This window comes from Echiichthys vipera, assembly GCF_963691815.1.
Source record: "Echiichthys vipera genome assembly, chromosome: 21".
Classification (NCBI taxonomy): Eukaryota; Metazoa; Chordata; class Actinopteri; order Perciformes; family Trachinidae; genus Echiichthys; species Echiichthys vipera.
In genome coordinates, this window is record NC_139846.1 from 15987085 (window position 1) to 16007019 (window position 19935).

The 19935-nt window shown below is 39.2% G+C and overlaps 1 protein-coding gene across 1 annotated transcript in view; it reads right to left on the bottom strand.

Annotated features, from left to right (window-relative positions):
• Positions 1 to 19935, bottom strand: part of cntnap2a (contactin associated protein 2a) — a gene marked incomplete at its 5' end in the record, with an annotated part of 317844 nt that overhangs the window by 101572 nt on the left and 196337 nt on the right. Inside the window, 5 exons of the mRNA XM_083936142.1 lie at positions 58 to 142; positions 1901 to 2016; positions 3030 to 3149; positions 7142 to 7248; positions 12305 to 12467. Coding sequence (XP_083792268.1) covers positions 58 to 142; positions 1901 to 2016; positions 3030 to 3149; positions 7142 to 7248; positions 12305 to 12467 — 591 coding nt within the window. The remainder of the gene's footprint in view (positions 1 to 57; positions 143 to 1900; positions 2017 to 3029; positions 3150 to 7141; positions 7249 to 12304; positions 12468 to 19935) is intronic.

Here is a 19935-nt window from a genome sequence, read left to right on the forward strand (position 1 = left end):
AATAAACGAGTCATGGAAATATGTATTTTCTATAAAGATACCATCCTCAGCTCTTACCTGGAGTGTTGAGCAGTCGGGACATGCGACAGCTGTAGGCGATTTGCTGCTCACAGTATTCTGCACTGGTGGTGATGGCTGTCACCTGCGGACACAAGCCCGGAAATGTATTTTCATTTTATCTTATTCAGCCAGACAGGACGATTTCATGTAAAAACTAATTATTGAGCAGCAAAATGAAAGTGCACAAAGTAATGTTGTTTTAATTTAGGCTCCCGTGATTTAGAGAAGCTGAAAATGGAACAAGTGATCCATACAAATTAGGAGGGAACATAATTACAGGAAGGATATGCTACTCAAACCCTGTCATCTCAGGGAGCAGAGTAGTACACACTGCAGGTAAAGACTGCTGTCACTCCTCATTGGAGCGTTGGAATCTGTAAAGTCCACACAGAGTTTGCTTTTGACTGAAAGTGACAACTGGCTGTCAGGGAACATGACTTAAAAAAGCTGGCTTGTGTCTTCATGCAACTTGCAGAACGACTCACCAGAAAGATTAAGTGTGAGAGAGCAGATTTCGGTAGTCTGAGTTATATGGAGCAAAACCACAGCAGACAAGTGGTGGAAACACGAGGTGAAGTAGTGTTATGTGAGATCATCATTATGCATTTCAAAGACCTGGGACTGAATATGCCACTGCCGATGGCGTATGTTTGTCAAAACAGTGACAGTATAAATGTTACCATGGTTACATATATTAATCCTGTGTATTTACGGCCATCACAATATATAGGGAGAAATGACTCACTTCACTCTCGTCGCCAAAGACTATAGAAAGATATTCACCAATATTGGTGGAATAACAGTGGTGGAAGAAGTATTCAGACCTTTTACTTAAGTAAAAGTAACAATAATGCACCGTTTAAATACTCTGTTACAAGTAAAAGTCCAACATTCAAAACTGTACTCAAGTGAAAGTAAAAGTACAAAAGAATTAGCATCAAAGTAAAGCAGTCATTATGCAGAATGAGAAGAAAAAATTATAATTAGTAATACATTAATGTGCTCATCACTTGAATGTTGTAGCTGGTAAAGGTGGGGATAATCGTCTTAATTCTTATTCCATATACTGCCATAACAACATAATAATACATATTAGTTTATTCAGATTTTGCATTAATAATCTAATCCCGCAAAGTAACTAGAGCTGTTGAGATGTAGAGGAGTAGAAGTATGAAGCAGCTTATAATACCCAATAAATACCCGAGTAAAGTATCTCAAAACTGAACCTAAGTGCAGTCATTGAGTAAAAATGCAAACTGTTACATTCCACCACTAGTATTAACAACAAAAAGCAAGAATGTCCATTAGATTCTCTGTAAGCACTGGGCAAACTATACAAACAACTCAATGCTCAGACCTATTCTAACCAAGACATTGGCAGAAGTAATACATGTTTAATTGTCAGTTGTAAAGCTTCACCTAACAAATTAATAAGTGGAAGTGGAAGTGCAAACTGAGTTGTAAAAGTGTGGCTGATATACTCACACACACGACACCATATAATGGAGCTCAGACGTGTTAATGAAAGTATACCTGCCAATATATATTTTTTTAATTCAGTGACGCTATTTGCAACAATTAAAATTGGCTTCTCATCATTCAAAAGATGATGCAGATATGGTGTGTCTTAGAGCCTGATGGCTATGAATTGAAATACTATTTTTTTTTAACCTCATAACAATATTTTGTAATATGCCTTTGGCCCTGCTGTTTTTTTGTCCCCTTTTTTGTTATCATGTCATCATGTTGCATTGAAGAAGATCTAAAACTGAAATGTTGCAACCAAACACTTTCTATGCATAATGTACTGTCGGTTTGTCGCTGTTTGTGTGTGTGTTACCTGGTCCATAGAGGCACTGTAGTTGACCTGTAAGACAGTGCGTCTCTCTCTACTGGAGCCAGTCACTGCAGTTTTCGGTGGCAGGTTGTTCATAACTGTTGTCCACACTTTGTCCTCTACACACACAAACACATCAGCATGTTGTATTTAGTATTTGTACAGTGTAAAGTATTTGTTTAAGTACGTATACTGTACACAAATTATTACACACATTTACAACAGATTCACCCACATGCAATATATATATATATATATATATATATATATATATATACAATATATCTAGGGACAAACGCATGCACGCACACACACACACACACACACACACACACACACACACACACACACACACACACACACACAAAACACACACTGCAGTTCCTAAGTTACAGCTATAAAACTCCAAGGTTTAATAGACACTTCTGTGCTGTTAAAGCATAAGCCTGTCACTCACACATATCCCTGTTCATTCACACTGTCAGTCAGAGAATGTGTGTGTATTTCAGGTCTCTGAGGTGCAAGTATGTGTGGGAGAAAGAGAAACTCTTAACATTTCTGAGGTATGTGTGAGTGTGTTATTCAGCGTGACTAAGGGGCTAGCCAGCGAAGTGCAGTGACATTTCATTAAAAGTCTCGCCTTTGCTCTGCCTGCATGCTCTGCGGTTCCAGACTATCTATTTATTGTGTGTGTGTGTGTGTGTGTGTGTGTGTGTGTGTGTGCATGCATGGAGTTGGGCAGGTGCATGTGTCGGTATGTGTGTGACAGAAGTGTCACTTAGACCATTGGAGCACTCTTAGGCTTGCTTCACAGGTCTGTTTCTAATATGCTTGTGGTATGTGTGTGTGTGTAACTGTGTGCGTTTGTGGTGTCTGCTCCTGCTGAGTTAAATGTCAGTAGCTGTGAGTGCGTTGCTATGGAAACCCCAGGTATCGCAGGTTAAGAGGGTTCTGCTGTCTGAGGTTAAGAAGGAGGAAGTCTGGAGAGTTTTATCTCACAGGTCACTGGGGCTAGACAGAGTAGGGACAGAAACACCTGCACGCACGTACACTTTTAGCTGATGCATCACAGACGAAAACACACAGACACACACTGACATGGAACAGTGATTTCAGGCTCTCCCACACATACCTGTCATGTTGCAATTGACTTTGAAGGGGCCAAGGGGTCCACTGCCATCCGGGTCGATCCAGTAGGTGTCAGAGGACCTGCCCAGGTGCTTATAGGCCTCACACGATGGTTCATATATAGCTGGGGGTTGGGCAAAGAGAAATACAGGGACAGATGAGCAGTGGGAGGAGAAGGAGGAAACACGACTATAAAGCCACAGTCACTGACTCACCGGAACAAAAAACAAAACAAGAACATGTTGGATATGGCTGCGTGATAAATTCAGTTTGCTTATTTTATATAGTGTCATGTTGTAATATATGCTGATATTTTATAAAAATATCCATATTTTCCATCCATCCAACAGAAATGTTGTTGGATGGATGGGAAATACAGAAACAACTTTGCTTTTATAACCTCTTTACAATCAGTGGGGTTAAATATGTAAAAGTGGGCCTGAGGGTGCAGGCTGAGCCAAGATTTTTGGCGTAGGATATTGTTGTGGCAAGTCTTGGGAGTCAGGGGAGAAAACAAAACACTATGACCAACACACTACACTACCAACTATTTATGTTTTTCCTTCATTTCCATAAGTCCAAAAAGCAAGTTGTGCCATGCCTCAATGCATTTCCACAGGTCAGAGCGCACTCTTAACACTTCCAGGAAGCAGCCAGACTGATCTGCAGCCGCGCCTGTACACATACACGCACACGCACACCACACACACACGCACACGCACGCGCACGCAAACGCACACACGCACGCACGCACGCACGCACGCACGCACGCACGCACGCACACGCACACACACACACACACACACACACACACACACACACACGCACACGCACACGCACACGCACACACACGCACACACACGCACACACACGCACACACACACATACATACACGCGCTCGCTACAGGTGTGCGCCCTCCTCCTTGTATCATGTTTGAGTTACCTATTGGCTAAGTGAGCTGCCAGTCCAGTTTGTGTTTATTTTCAAGGAGATGTCAAACAAAAAGTGTGCAAAGGAGTTTGGATATATTATTCATTACATTTACATTATTCCACTCATTTTTCAGCTGCTGCTGCTCATCTGTAATCAGTCGCTAACACTATTGATCTGAAAGGATGGACCTCATGGACAGACTTCTGTAATGGCACTGCTGTATTCCAATGGATTTGCATCCATGCCTAATGTGTTTCCTGGCTCTGTCAGCCTCCAATTGGTCAGTATATGCAAGCTGCATTATGGGATACAATACGGCGGAGGCTTACAACAACAAGATCGTTTTTGACACTCAAATGGAGATTAGTAACCATAAAACACATTACGTTTTGGATTCATCATTGTGGATTTATTTTACTAATACAAACACAAGTCTCCAGAAAGACACCGCTGTTTCATAATGGATAACAGAGCTTCTGAAAAGGCTAAGAAAGCACAGGATGTCGCATTGGAAAGGCCCTGGAGTTAGCTTGCAGCTTAACAAACAGCAAGCCTACAGAATCATTAATTCGATCATTCGTTTCCAGTACAGAAATAGATCTTTTAGTGGTACGCCATACCGGCCAGTAGCGGCTTATCTTCACCCGAGTGTGAGACAGAGCAAGATGTAAATGTTCTTGTTAGGCTAAAGCCATTAACGTTGTGAAACCAAGGTGAATGAGTTCTGCCTCTGCCAACAAAAATAAAGAATGCGTTTGACAATGTAAGCCATGATATTACACTATTACCATACGCTTCCCACAATAGCAACAGTGTGACAATAGAGATGATACACATCCCCAAAGATAGACTACTAGCCCCACTTTAATATATTTCTGTCATGTGATGGGCCAAAGATTAATTATATTGTAGAATTTTGGGATGGATTTAAAATAGCACATCAATTTCTAAAGGGGTTTTCTCTCCCCCCTCCTTTCAGAAGGCAATTGCATGTGGTTGCCAGTCTCTATTCAGCACCTGACAAGCAGAGGTGTCTTGTCGCACACACTCTAGGAATCTATCTGACAACATATTGATGTTATGTTTGTGTTGATCTACACACAGACAGCCAGAGAGAGACAGGAGGGAAGGGAGTATTGCACTTCAAAGAGAAATGTGAGAAAGCGACTTGGAGTGAAACTTCCTTGATTGAGGCAAGTTTTTTTTCTCTGTCTTAGTTTATCTTAGGTCTTTAGAACCATTTATGTTATGCTTGTGTGAATGCTCTCCTTTTTTCATCCTTAATTCCTCTTTTTCTGCCAATACTACTTGGTCTTGTTGTTCTTGATATTCCTCTGTTCGCCCAGGAGCTCAGTGATGCAATTGCTTGCTGAGAGGACGTGCTCTCCAACAAAACCAATGTTGGTAAGAACTGACCCTGCTGAACCATCTCAGAACGATCAGCAGAGAACTCAACAGAAGCGTTGAGGCACTACCATTGGTCAAAAGCTGTTTCACAGTGGAGGCTGAATAACCAGCCTTTCTCTCAGAATTGCTCCACAGTGATGGGCCACAAATGAGGATTCAAGGCCCATCAGAAACATTGGTCTAGGAATGTTATTAGATAATAATAATTTTTTTTCCCAGTTTATCTTCTGAGTAAAAAAAGGGAAAAACTAGCCAGATAAAAAAAAAACTTGACACACACACAAACACTTGAATGTTACCTTCACCAGAACTGAATAACAATCCCTAAAGTAATGGACCAAATTTAAGTATGTAAAAAGACTTGTTATGATTAATACGTCGCTTTCATGTGGTTTACCGATGGTGGAGTATGCAATGATAGTCAGTCAGAGCAAGACTCAGATAAGGATTCTGTTGTACAAAAAAATCAGCAACTATCAGATGCATCAGAATGGTGTATTGGAGTAAGCATCTTTAATTTGTTCATGTTAACTAGCAGTGGCTGACAGCTACGATGACAGTATGTTTCACAATTTCATTAATCGTTTGGCTGTGACGTGTCAGAAAATAGTTACAATTTCCCAGAGCCAAATAAAGCCAAGAGAAACCCAAAGGTATAACAATTACATATACAATATAAAATAGAGAAAAGCAGTAAATCTTCACATTCAGGAATTTGGAATTGGTAAATATTAAAATAATTTTTGTTCAGTAAAGGACATGTCAATTTACTCATTGATGCATTCATTAATAGTTTAGCACTTAAAGGTCCCCCCGGGACATATATTAAGATATATACAAATAGTCTGCTGATATGTTTTTTTCCACAAAAAAAGTTACAATTCCCCCAATCCTTAAATTGTATCTACTGCTTCTACCCAGAATCCATGAAAATGAAAATCGTGTTTATTTCCAAAGTTTTCCTCTTTGACACATGATGTCACCTACTTCACTGCAAGCCTCTTCTCAGTGTATGTGCACTGGTGGCCTCAAGTTACTACATTGCGGTTGTATAAATTGCAAATTGAAGCAGGATTTACTTCCAGATTTGTCACAAATCATGCTCGCAGGCCCCTTCAAACTGAAGTTACAATGAACACTGAGAAACTTTCCACTGTCACTTTGTGACAACACCCCTCATTCTGTACAGTGAAGCTCCAACAATAAACAAGAGGAACAAGAAAAAATTGCTATGCTTTATTTCCTTTCTGATATAACTGAGACTCCTCTGTCCAACAACAATGCTGTATCCTAACAATGTATTTTTCACTCACCCGATTCTAATTTTCTCACATTTCCTTTATATTAAATCTATGCTGAACATGCACAATATTGCCAAAACGTTCCCCCTTATCCCTCTCTTCAAACAATATTTGTGGCACATGGGAGGAGGGATGGCATTCTCCAATTTTTAAGCTCTTTGGCTTTTTCTCTCTTTCTGACTCTGTTCTCTTTGTGTGCCTGTGCTTTTGGTCGAGTTGCCTCTTCTCAGACCAGAACAAAACACACAACAGAGTCAGAAAAGCCTGGCTCCTGAAAACTTCAAAAGTTCATCTGTCCCTGCTGAGGATTGCGGCTTTAGAAGGAGAAACAGCTTAATCACTCAAAGGCAAACAGAGGAAGGCCAAATCAAACAAACGCACAAGGAACAAAACATAACAGTGTTCAAAAAAAAACATTTTTTTTTTCTAGCAATAACACAGAACTGTATACACACGCTCTTATGCTGTACTTACAAGTGTGGCAGGTGGCTCCAGTGTATCCTGTTCCATCACAGGTACAACTGAAACTTTCCCACGTCTGTTTACACCGGCCGCCGTGTTCACAGTGATTAGGCATACACCTGGAGAATAATTAGAGAGAGAGAGAGTGTGCTTTACATATAATGCCTTTTAAAGAAAATATGACATGCTTGCATTATGTGTTTAAAGGTCTGTAGCACGCAGACACATACACTGTCCATTGGCACACTACTCCTTCTATACTACCAGCAGAAGTTTTTTTTTTTTTAAAGTGACAGACCAGCAGTAGGATCTAATAGTTCTAAAAATTAGTATATCCAGTGGTGAGAGTGAATATTTCAATTGATTAAAAATATTATTTTGAATAGATTCTCTGTTTTGGCCCTTCACACTAAGACAATCCTTTATTCCAAATCAAATAATTATGCTTTTACACAAGGTTTTCAGAGTGGACAAATCTAAAGCATTGATATCGATATTGAGTTAAAAATGTGGAGGTAACAAAAAGAAACTCATTCAAAATGGGTGCCACATGTCAGCACAAAGATGAGGTATAATTCACCCTTCACTAGGTCCTGCCTAACTTGGTGTTGTCATCCCTGGCAGGCTTCGCATACGTCATGTGGCATTTTCAACAATATCAGTGAGAGATATAGCAAAGGGAATAATGGCACATTTCTGTAATAATAGTTGTGCAAGTGAGAAGTGGACTGAAAGGACTACAATACGCATTTGAAAACTCAATTCACAATATAACATTCATTTGTCAGCGAATATTGTGAATGAAGAGGACATTAAAACCCTGGTTCCAATGATTTCCTCAGGCACCCCGCAGTTTGACAATAAACGTTGAGGATAGGAACATTAATGTTCTTGTACATCAGGGTAAGTCAATATAGTGTTTTATTTAAAGCAAACATTTAGTTATAACTGAGGTTAGCTCAAAACCTAGCGACACAATGGATGGTGCAAATAAAACAGTGGAGCTAGAAGTTCCGCTTGCTTTTCCTTCAAAACGCAATTGAGATTGCAGTTTGATTGTATGGGAATGTAATTTTTAGGCCAGACAGGCTGATAACTTCATAAGACAAGGAGGGTGTGTGGGCATTGCTCCACCGTTGTAGGAGATGTGAATGGAAGCACAACATGCCCCAACTCCTTATCCTCGCTGCTTTCAAGCAGCCTTTAATAGGCAACCTGACTTGCAGGTTCCATATACACATCGTTCCCTTGTTCTGAAAGCTTGACAGGCTTTCCCTAACTAGTTACGTTTGCTAACGTGGGATTTGAGAGTGGCTGTTTTAGGGAGGGGCTTAGCGAAGGGTCTGTTGCTCATTTTGAATGCCAATAAATAACAGATGATGATGGCTGCAATGCACAAGTTTGTGTTTCTTAACAAAAAGAGGATTTAAAAAACATATTGTCATAATTCAGGATCCACTTTTCAAAAGGGACCTGGAATTAGTGATGTAGTGCAAGTAAACAGTTTAATCCACTTCAATATGAATACAGCATTAAGGACGCAGGGGTTAAGACAGCACTGTTTTTCTTGTTGAAATTTCAATACCAACTCTAATCCTGAATACATCAAAGCTGTGTGGTTTGATCTGCCTGAGGGCCTGGTGGGGATGGATCCCAAGGCAGTGTGTTTTCCACACACAAACTTGCACACATGTACTCACGCACAAGCTATGTGATTAAAATATGAGTCTGATTATTTGAATGAATCAAAGTGATGTTAAGAGGGAAGCCAGCTGAATGAAATACAAACTGAGTCATAAGAGCTGCAGGGGTCCTTTTAAAGGCTGAGTTCTTCTTAGGGAGTCCGGCAGTTAAGCAGCTGGAGAGAGACAAGACGATCCCTGTTGTCAAACCTCCAGTAACTACGAGGTTGACATACAACTGTGTGCTTGTGAGTTCACTGACAGTGGAGCATCTCTAATTGTGAATATTTGTTATGTCTCTGTATATTAGCAGGGATGCACACATACATTTGTTTTCATACACGTAGATACGGTGTGTTCTGTAAGCTGTCAAGAAACATTAACCTGGCGAACAACAAAGCTTGCGAGCGTTACAAACAAATTGCGTGCTGGTGTGTTTAAATGGATTAAGTGTCTTGTAATTATTATTACTATGTGTAGAATGAGGGAGGGACATAGTTGCTATTGAAAAAAATATGTCATAGGTAGAAAAATGACATCCACATATCTGAGGATATCTTGGTTTTGACTGTGTTGACAGAAAAAGAAACTTAAGGTAACACCATAAAACATGTACCTGTCGGCCAACAGTGACACTGCTTTATATGACAATCATATTCAATCTTGACTTTCTCAACATGCTATTGTATGTACTGTAAAAGAAAAAGAAATTCCAATATGCCTGTGATCCAAGTTTTGTCACAATGTTTCGTACAGCTTCAGCGGGCGAATGCAGTTAAAATGGCATTGTGTTTTTTACAATGGGCTGCGATTGACGAGCACAGACAATAAGAAAAGATATTATGTTCAGCAAGCTGTGAGCACTGAAGTACATGGACTACATATGCTCTAGGCTTTGTAACAGAGAAAAAAAAGCAAGATTCATGAAGATAAAGGAGCACCTTGTGTTTGATGCTTTATGTGTGTTGCCGCGGTGTCCTTACAGAATGACAGTGACATTGTGGAATATAGGAATCTGCATGCCTTGCCCCAGTGTGTGACGTGTGCGTGTTTTGCTTCTTCCATCATCTCAGCCTACACAGAATCCCACAGTGGAATGACATTGATCAAAAAGAGGTCAGACAGGGCTATTGAACTGCCTTCAAAGACATTCTGATTAGTTAGATGGTAACACTGGAGCCATTCATCTTCCATGGCAGGACAGGGCCCACCTCAGGTGCTGCAGGGCTAATACACAGCATCTGAAGTAATAGGGATGGGCAAAAGCAGGGATTGACAATGGCTGTGGACCTTCCCAAGAGTTTGTTTTAAACAGCCTGGTGATTTAAGTATAAACAGCCGTAATGTACCACAATCTGCAATAATAATAATAATGTCATACAACATTACCTCACATTGAAACACAAATGATAACAGAAGGCTGCCAGCAAACAAATGAATTCAACACAGGCATGGAAACTTATCCAAAAGTGAGGGTTTCATCCAAATTTAACAGCTGTCTGTGTAGGCTGTGTCTATACAATTTTGTTTGTAAAAGACACAAAAGTTTCCCATTGTATTGACTAGGATACCTAAACATTCTAACATTGATTGTCAAAGCAGCTACAATCAATACTTTTATACTAACAAATGGATCAAATGACTATACGTCATGTGCAAGGGGACACCCATAATGTTGAAACCACAGAGAATTATTACTCCACTGCAATTTCCCTCAGCCCTACAGAGCTTTATTCTGCATCTTGTTTTTAAATAACTGTTTCAGTCTCCCAGGGCTACAACGTCACTGTTTTAGTTCACTACCAATGCTTGTGATTAGCTGGTGAACATTGTGGGACATTTAGCAGATGAAGAGCCAAATATTTCTGTCATTACTAGAGTTTGTGGAAACCAAACACAGAGCTTAAATGAGAATGAATGTTGGACATACACTTGCCAGTTAAAGAAGCTTAACTACAAATAAATGCCACTTTCTACTGGATGTGTAAAGTAGGCAATTGTATGCAAATAAGTCTGGCATATAATCTAAAAATGTGATAATGTCAGCGTTGTGGTCATAGCTTGTTTCCACTGCTGTTATTGCAGGTTCAATCTTCACACATATGGTAAAGCACTTCCACATTAAAAGGACATATTTCAATAGTCCCCAATACTTTCTGTTCTGATTCATTTTCTATTTACTACTATACGTCAGATGACTGAATGTGCACAAAATAGTGATTTGACCAAAGGTTTTCATTACAATTAACAGCTTCAGTCCTGTATCTGTTAGAATTGGTTGTCATATAGCACTTATAACCATTGATAAAATAACTATTCTATAATAACAAAGTTGCATGACAACAAAAGCACTCAATTATAACCTATTTATTGTGACTTGATATGATATAAATATAGAAAAATAACAAAACAAGTCATCAAGCAGAGACAGAGAAGACAAAATTGAGCTTTTAATTGTTTTGACGTTTCAGTGTGGCCTGAGAAAATGTCCTAGAAATCGTTTGAGTACAAAAACTCTGCTTGACACATACACAGCTTTTTAATATGTGTGTTCATGTGAACATGGCACAAGCTGTGATCCAAAATTAAGTATCCCAGGAAGCCAGACCTCTCTTGAAGGGAGGACCAAATTGATTTAAATCAAGCAGTGGCAGTTGGTGTCTACTTCACTGAGCGAAGATATTGATGAAAGTAAGTGTTATTGACAAAGCTAACCTGAAAACAAATCGTTCAGTTCAGGGAAAGTGCTGTTTCAATCAGTGCAAGGTCAACTCCTAAATGAAGCTTCCTAGTCACGTTTACCTTAACTGTGGGATCCATGCATTGTATCGCATAACTGAAAACCCCTGAACTCTTATTTAACATAAAATAAGTTTTAATCCCTGGAGGTTTAATCATTCCACAAAGTTTAAATGTTTTGCACACAGGCATCAGAACTGAGCTTAAGTCATGGATGGTTCCATACATGGCAAATCTGTCCCAATGTGTTTGTCTAGTCTTTGACAAGGAAATAAATTGGAATGTCAACAAGTTGTAATGAATGCTTCCAGTGAGCCAACACTGGGACGTGATGTGCACAATCTCCAGCTCAGTTATACTTGGCATTGAAGTAGAGAATTGTGTGGCTCATTTTTGATGTTTGATTAAGATCATACAGTGTTTTCCAAGGATGAAGCCCATTCTTTTATTTTTTTTAGTTTTTAAAAAAATGTACTGTTTACACACATCCCCTTACACTCTACATCAATTATATCCATTTATCAATATGACAAGCACACAGCCACACAAACATATTCTTGTGCAGTTACACACACACCCTACACCAGAAGCCATGAGTCATTCATCTCTGGATAAGTATTCAGATACTCTGTTTATATGACTCTTCCAATTTAAAATCATTTAATTTATGACACGACGCTTAATGACTGAATGTGTATTTTCATTTATTAATAATTTCGCGGATGTGTGTGCATGCAGGAAATATCACACTTACCTGTCTATGATTGCACACATGTCTAAGCTGACATTCTCAAATGCTCCCATAGTGCCTTTTTCCACCGCATGCAGATCAGCTGGTTGGTCATCCACCAAGATTGCTTGCATGCATCCCTGGAAGGAACGCTGGGAGGGGGAGAACAGTGTCTGGAGAAAATACCCTGAAACAAACAAAAGATAAAAAATAAAACTGTATTATTTTACTATTACAAATAGCAAGGAGTTGGAGATGAATAAACTGAATACAGAACAAAATGTCTGAGGGAACAGAAAAAAAAGTATTCCCAGCAGATTGTCGTTTGAAGAACGAAGTGAAAGAGGTGAGAGAATGTGGGCAGACATCACTACACAAGAAAAGATGAATTCTTTTGATTTAAAACACATTATGACAAGACGACCTTCTGTCGAAGTAGACATCAGACAATATCATCCTTGACAAGGGACAACATACCTGGCCAGTGCCTGCTTATTGTCATTTTTAATGCTATGAACCTTTGTGTTTTAGAGCTTATCCACAAGGCCCATTAGCCTTAATACCGGTGCTAAAGCCACAATAGACCAGAGGACATATAGGTTTTAGTATATACGGCACCTTTATGAGATACAAGAGTCAATGGCTCGTCCAGAGGTAGCACTGGACCTTGACTGAAATGAGGACAAGGCTAGGACAAAACTATGTGCATAAAATGTGTGTGACTTTGTGTATGCTTAATCATTTGCACAAATGCAACTCCATGGATAGGCGTGTGTGTATGTACAGTTTTGTCTTTATGCTCTGCACAGTATGTGTGTGTGTATCTACAGGCATTATCACAGTGTACATGCACTGTCAGGAGATGAGATGAGCCTGGAATTCCATCTTTGCCACAAGCACACAGGTCACTCATAAAACACTACCGCTCAATGACATCTCCATCATTGTGGTGTTATAAGCTGTCACACTCTCCAGCATGCCTATTAGCCTCAAGGCCAAAGCATCATAAAGGCTTATTGTAGAGGGCATATGTACTGTGTGTTTGTGTGCACCAATATAGGTGTAGTTTATGTAGCGGCCTGAGCAAATAAACCAGCAAAAGAAGTAAAAAAGTAAAATGTATGTGACTGTATGTGATGTATGTGTGTGTGTGTGTGTGTGTTTGAAGAATTCATCCTTTTCTTCACATCTTCTGATTTTCATTTCCTCCCCAAAAAGTTTCTCCTGTCATCCTTGCCATCTGTCTCTTCTCCTGCCATACCTTCTGCCGTCCTTCCAGAGGAGTGTGAGACAGATAGACAGTAAAAGAGAGAGGGAGAGAAAGAAAATGGGAAACAGAGCAGGCTGCATTTGGCTGGCAGCACTTTGTGTGTTGTGGATAGCATATGAATGCAAAGGCAATGCAGCCATTCTTGACAGTTTGGCAGGGCTAACGGAACAATGCATGAAACGGTGGATGGATGGATGTTGCGAGGCCATGAAAACTAAAAGTAGATGGTAGCTCTGGTATTCTATCTAAACCAAGTATGGGAAGTTTTCTATACGAAAATGCCCTACTCACTTTGAATGGAGAGGATTTTTAGGACATTGCAACTGCGTGTACATTTACATTTCTCCTGAAACTGTTTGTTTTCCTTTGTTTTGTATAAAAAGATAATGTCTGATATCTAGAGAGATACTTTGAGTCTTCACTAAAGAAATAACTATCTAATCCCTCACTTCTATTGTCAATCCACCTCTTAAAAGTATCACTTAACCTTTTGTATCCCTACGGAGAAATTAGCAGCCAGAGTGGGCAGCTCCCTTGTGTCACATTAATTAACACTGTAAATGTTCATCCAGGCATTGAACTATAATAATGTGCACATTAAAAGTCCCATATTCTGCTCATATTCAGCTTCATAGTTGTATTAAGGACTTCTACTAGAACGTGTTTACATGCTTTAATGTTTAAAAAACTCATTCATTTTCTAGTACCTGAATGTACCTGAATTCACCCTGAAACGCTCCATTCTATCTCACACAGGCTCCGCCCTCTATTGGACTCTATGGGTAATAGTCCGCCCTCTTGAAAATGCCCAGTCTGCTCATACTAGTCAGCGTTTCTGGGTCTCTTCACCGTCATTGCAGCGGGGAAAAGATTGTAACGTCACTGTAGCAGCACTTTCTACTTATATATATTAGACTTAACTTAAATTAGACAATACGACGGTACAGAAGTCCTGACAGCTGTTGTGTCCATTTTCTGTGGATTTAGCATATTGGCACTTTTCACAGTAAAGCACCTGCTCTATAATAAAAAAAAAACACATGGAAATCTCACTATTTACATTTAAATGTATTATTAGTTGGCTAAATTTAACAAAGATGAAATGTATCTTGACAGGATCTGTGCTTTAAAATTGGTCAACGCACCATGTTTTCCCTTATTGTCTCTGACCAGCAATGTATCCTTGTGTCATTCAGAATTCTGTATTGCAGCTGAAGTGATTAATGAGGTGAAGTCAAACATAAACACTTGGCAAACAAAGCATAAATGTGGTCATACATCTGTACATCCTCAAGCTATCACACACTCATAGCTTAAATCCAAGCTAAGACTGCCTGATCACATTTGATTGTTTTCCTGAAAGCAATGGTGTGTGGTTTTAATTTGTAGTATAGACAAAAGCTCTATTCCTCATAACCCCCCAGGATATGGAACAGCTGAAATAATCCTCTGCAGTCTTGCTGGCACTCTATCACTCCACTCCCCCCAGCCCCCACCAAAATACCTTCTCTCACAATACACACAAGAAGACCAGCACCAGCTCTCTACTGCCTGAACACCATCTGACTGTCACAGCTGCCTCTCAGGCTAAAGGACTGTTCAACATCCCAACACATTTCAGGGATGTATCTGCTTTCAGAAGACATAGGCTGGAAATTGGCCAAAATGCTTGGACACAAAAATTAAACACATGTTCTGAGGCTGCAACTCCACAACATATTCAGAATAGAGAAATTGTTGCCAAAAACAATATGTAGATTCTCCCAAATTTAAACCAGGAAAATGTTGCTAATCTATTAAACACCTGTTGCTATTTCCCCCTGAGCTATTTCCCTTAGCTGTAAAAAAAGAAAAAAAAGAAAAGAAAAGAAAAGTAACTGGAACAGAAACTTAGAGCATGTCCAAACAAACATAGCATTCATGCCTGTCTAACACTATAGCACACAAGTCAAGGACATTATGTACCAGCCACGGTAGATGTGCACAATTGACTGTACATACACAAAACTGGACAATGTAGCCTCCAGTAAATGTACAGACAGCACAGGCTAGTGTACTACTAAATGTGGGAGTCAGAGGTCACATTAAACACAAGCTTTAACATGATTCACACACATTTCTCCACAGCTATATGAAATATTGTACATAGTGCAGGGAACAAATAAACCAACCATGACGTAAACAGCACCGCACTATAACACTTAATTTCACAAGGTCAGAAAGGTTTTGAATCATAGTACATTGTCGATTGTAATGGAAAAGCAAAGTTTAAAACGTTGAATACTAGAAGAATTCATTCATACACATAAAATAAATGTGATATATTAGACATTTGCAAGATGATGACAAAGAAAGCAATGAGCTAAGGAATTCTGTGTCACAGTTTGAAGCAACTCAGCAGAGTTATAAAATTGGTTATGAAATGAAGATTGCAAAACTAATAAAGGAAACATAGAACGCTCTTTATTTTCCCCATAGTTATCAAACAGCAGCATGCTTCAGGGTGGAACGTCCCATAATTGACTGCTCTCTCATTAGTATCTATTTAACCCCCCTTCCTGTAGAGAAAAGAGCATGACTTCATGGCCTTGTGTATCTGCATGTGTGTGTTTGTGCGAGTGTCCGTCTGTCTTTCCTCTTGAGAAATTCAATTTGCGGATGTCTTGTGTCAGTCACTTACTAATTTCTCTAAGCGCAGCGTCAGGAGTGAGAAACTACTCCCCGTAAAATAGGCTTTGGGTTCAGGAGACTGCTTCTAAAAGCAGACGCTCTAGGATAGAGGGGTGGAGATGAGAGGAGACGAGGGGAGGCAAAGGAAGGGCCCGACCTTCGGTTTAAGAGGATAATAGGGATGAGAGGAAAGAGGAGCGGATGCGGATGCGGGCCAAAAAAGAAGAAGAGATGATAAAGTAAAGATTTTGAGAGAACGGAACAAATGAGAGGAGGAAAATTGGAGAAAAAGAAAAAGGGGAGAACAGAATTAAGAAAGAAGGCAGAGTTGAGGCTGAGAGCCAAGCTTTTTCCTTCCTCTGACATCTAAAGTATAATATCCTTTAGCGCTGTAACCTTGGGTTTAGGCAGTGCCATGTGAGTTTTAATACCAGGGAATCAGAAAAAGCAGATAATTATATCTAAAGCAACATTCTTGGCTGGTTACTTTAATGCTGCTGAACTCAAAGAAAACTTCTGTCAAGGAATAGGACGTTTCAGTGTGTGAAAAACAAGAGCAAGGACATGTGTCACAGTAAAATGTTACGACATCTTTTTAAAATAAAGCCTGTATGAGGGAATTCTAAAAAACATGATTACATTAACTGACAGAAATATTGGCACACAAAACAATGTTACAAACGTGGAGAACTAAGAAATAATTTTCTTTTTTTTTTTAAAGGAAAATGTATTAGCTGCCTAATATAGGCTTTCAACTCATTTTGGAGTGGAACTTGAGCTGCGCAATGTCATCAAAATACATTAAACATGACCACTTACGCAAATACATAAAGGTTAATTAAAGGATTCATTAGCAAACATTTTTAAGACACCTTGCTTCTCATTTCAGCTCAATGGTATTAATATTAATGTCCTCTAAAAGCATTAAGGTTCTTAAATGAGATTTCCTCAATTAAAAGGAATATTTATGCATTAAAGGAAGGATCCAGCACTTTATGGAGATAACCTGCAGTTTAAGTACTGTGTCAAATCATGTCTAAACTCAGACATAATTATCACTGGTATTTGTTTTTTATTTTTAAGTAGGCAGTGCAGTAACTTTATCAGCCTCTGGCTAACTGTTTTCCATATTTCACACTTTATGGAGACACAGTTATTTGGCCTGGAGGACAATAAAAGTAATCACTTGAGATATTCTGTTCACTAAAAGGTAAAATCACCCAAATGCACACGCATACTCACTCGCACTCTATTTGATTAAAAACAGACTGGTAATTATTTAACCTTCTTGTCAACAATCCACTTGTGTGTGTGTTTGCGTGCGTGCGCGCGCGTATGGGTGTGTGTGTGTGTGTAAATAGTGTTTGTTTAAATGCCTTATTTGGAAAATTACCCAGGTGCACTGGTCCTTTCTCACTTTAATCACATTACAATTAAATGTCAAGTGAAACACTGTAATTTTTGTGTGTTTATAATGTTTATCCCTTAGAGACTGACACTTTCCTGTGATTCAAAAGTGACTTTCACTGTTGATCCTGTGATCGGGAGGGAGCGGGAGTAAAAAACAGTGGGAGCGGGCGGGAAAAAAGGTCATAATATAAATAAAGGCTGTTGTTGATCTATTTGTCTATTTCTCTCCCATCTGGTCCTAATTCCTGGTCTTTGCAGTCAATCACTGACCAGCGTGATGGCGTATACTGACAACACACTTTCAATGGGTCGATTCAAGACACAACCTCATGAGATTTTTAAAACAAGAGCTGAGAAGAGTATCAGAATCAGAATCAGAATCAGAACCAGAATCAGAATCAGAATCAGAATCAGAATCAGAACCAGAATCAGAATCAGAATCAGAATCAGAATCAGAATCAGAATCAGAATCAGGTTTATTGCCAGGCAATTTTCATTACAAGGGATTTGCCTTGATTTGACAGTGCCTACATAAATATAAACATGAACACAAGCAAACTAAACATATAGCAACGAAATTATATACATGAAATATAAGTGAAATATAAGTGAGTGTATTTGTATGACCAGTGCAGGTGGTAGTGTGCAAGTTAAAGTGTCCAGTGAAAAAAAAAATCATGTTAGAAAGAATGCAGGTACGATCAAATATACTGTAAGGTCTACTTTATTGTACAGTTCTTTAGTTTATCATGAGGAAATCTAAAAAAAGAGTTGACCAGAACATCAAGAAAAAATTGCTTTTGAAAACGGAAGTGGGCAGGAGTGGGAGTCAATGTTGAGATTTTTTCTGGGACCAGGAGGGAAAGGGAGTCCTTTTTTTATTTGGTCACGGGAAGAGCGGGAGCAGGACGGGATAGGACAGGAGTAAAAATCCACTGCAGTGTAAGTCTCTAATATCCTTGCATATGTGTGGCAGTCAAGCTTCAATATAACACTAATAGGTCACAATCTGATTTAATGTGGCAATTGGACTTGCTTAATAATAATTTAGCAGCAATGGGAGAAAAAAAATAAAATGAAGAATATAGAAACAGAAAGTCAGACCCTTATCCCTCTGACATTCAAGCAAGGTTTCTACAGTGGCAGTTAACTACATTGTACCCAGCACTAGCGGTTCATATTTACAAAATTTGTTTGCCATGCAACACTATAATATGCTCACTACACACACCGCAATTAGACGGAGAAGAACCGTAAAACAAGACAGAAATAGCCACAGATACATTCCTCTTGTCAATATGAGTGCATTAAGTAATTTGAAAACAGTCCGATTAACTTATAGTAGAAGTATTGCATTGTTTACAGAGTCTGGTTCAAACTGTGGTCACTGATCAACAACTGCTGCCAAAGAAAACAGCAGATTGATGCCTTAAAGCCATGGAATTTAAAGCAGATGGCCACCTGGATGACTACACACAAATGACTCAGCTATTAGGTGGTTTTTAAAAGAGCATGGATTGTTCATTATACTGAGGGGTTTCTTTTGATTGCGGCACATTGACAGAATAGTCACAGTGCTGATGGGATATTGTTAGAGAGCTTTGGGAGAACTTAATGTGCTCTGCCTCTCTGACTCATCGAGCTGAATGATCAGAAAGAGTAATTGGGGCCAAGCCAAAGGCTAAACTATCTCTTGTACACTGTTCACTATATTATTCAGGTACCTCTTTGCTGGGATGGAAATTAGCCCCAGGATGTGATGAAGTGTTTTGAATAAATGTTCTAAATATTCTGTCTGAGTCGTTTCTGTATATATGTCCGCATGGGAGTTTCAGAGAATGTGGTCAAAAACATCCGCACACTCATACATACATATACTGTTCATACAAGTTCACAGACATACACACTCACACTGTTTCAGATGCTTTCATGCCTTCATTGTGAGTCTGTGATAATGGGGAGGCAAGGTATTTCAGATAGAGGAAACAGAAAACACAATCCGGTCATGAAATTGCAGGACTGATCAATATAGTGTTTCAATCTAAAGCAAAACCATTGTTAAGAGCAAACTTAAATACTGTAGTTCCCAGAGCTGAAAACAACCTGCAACAGTAAACATTCGTTTTAACATGAAAAATAGATAGTAGAAGTGCTCTTACTCATACAGCAACATACTGTAGGTTGATTCATTCTTCTAATGCGATCCGTATTAAGTATGAGCACCCCTACTGTCGGGAGCACGGATCAACACGTCCTCATAACTAAATGTAACAGTTTTACACACATGGTTAACATTGTGAGACTG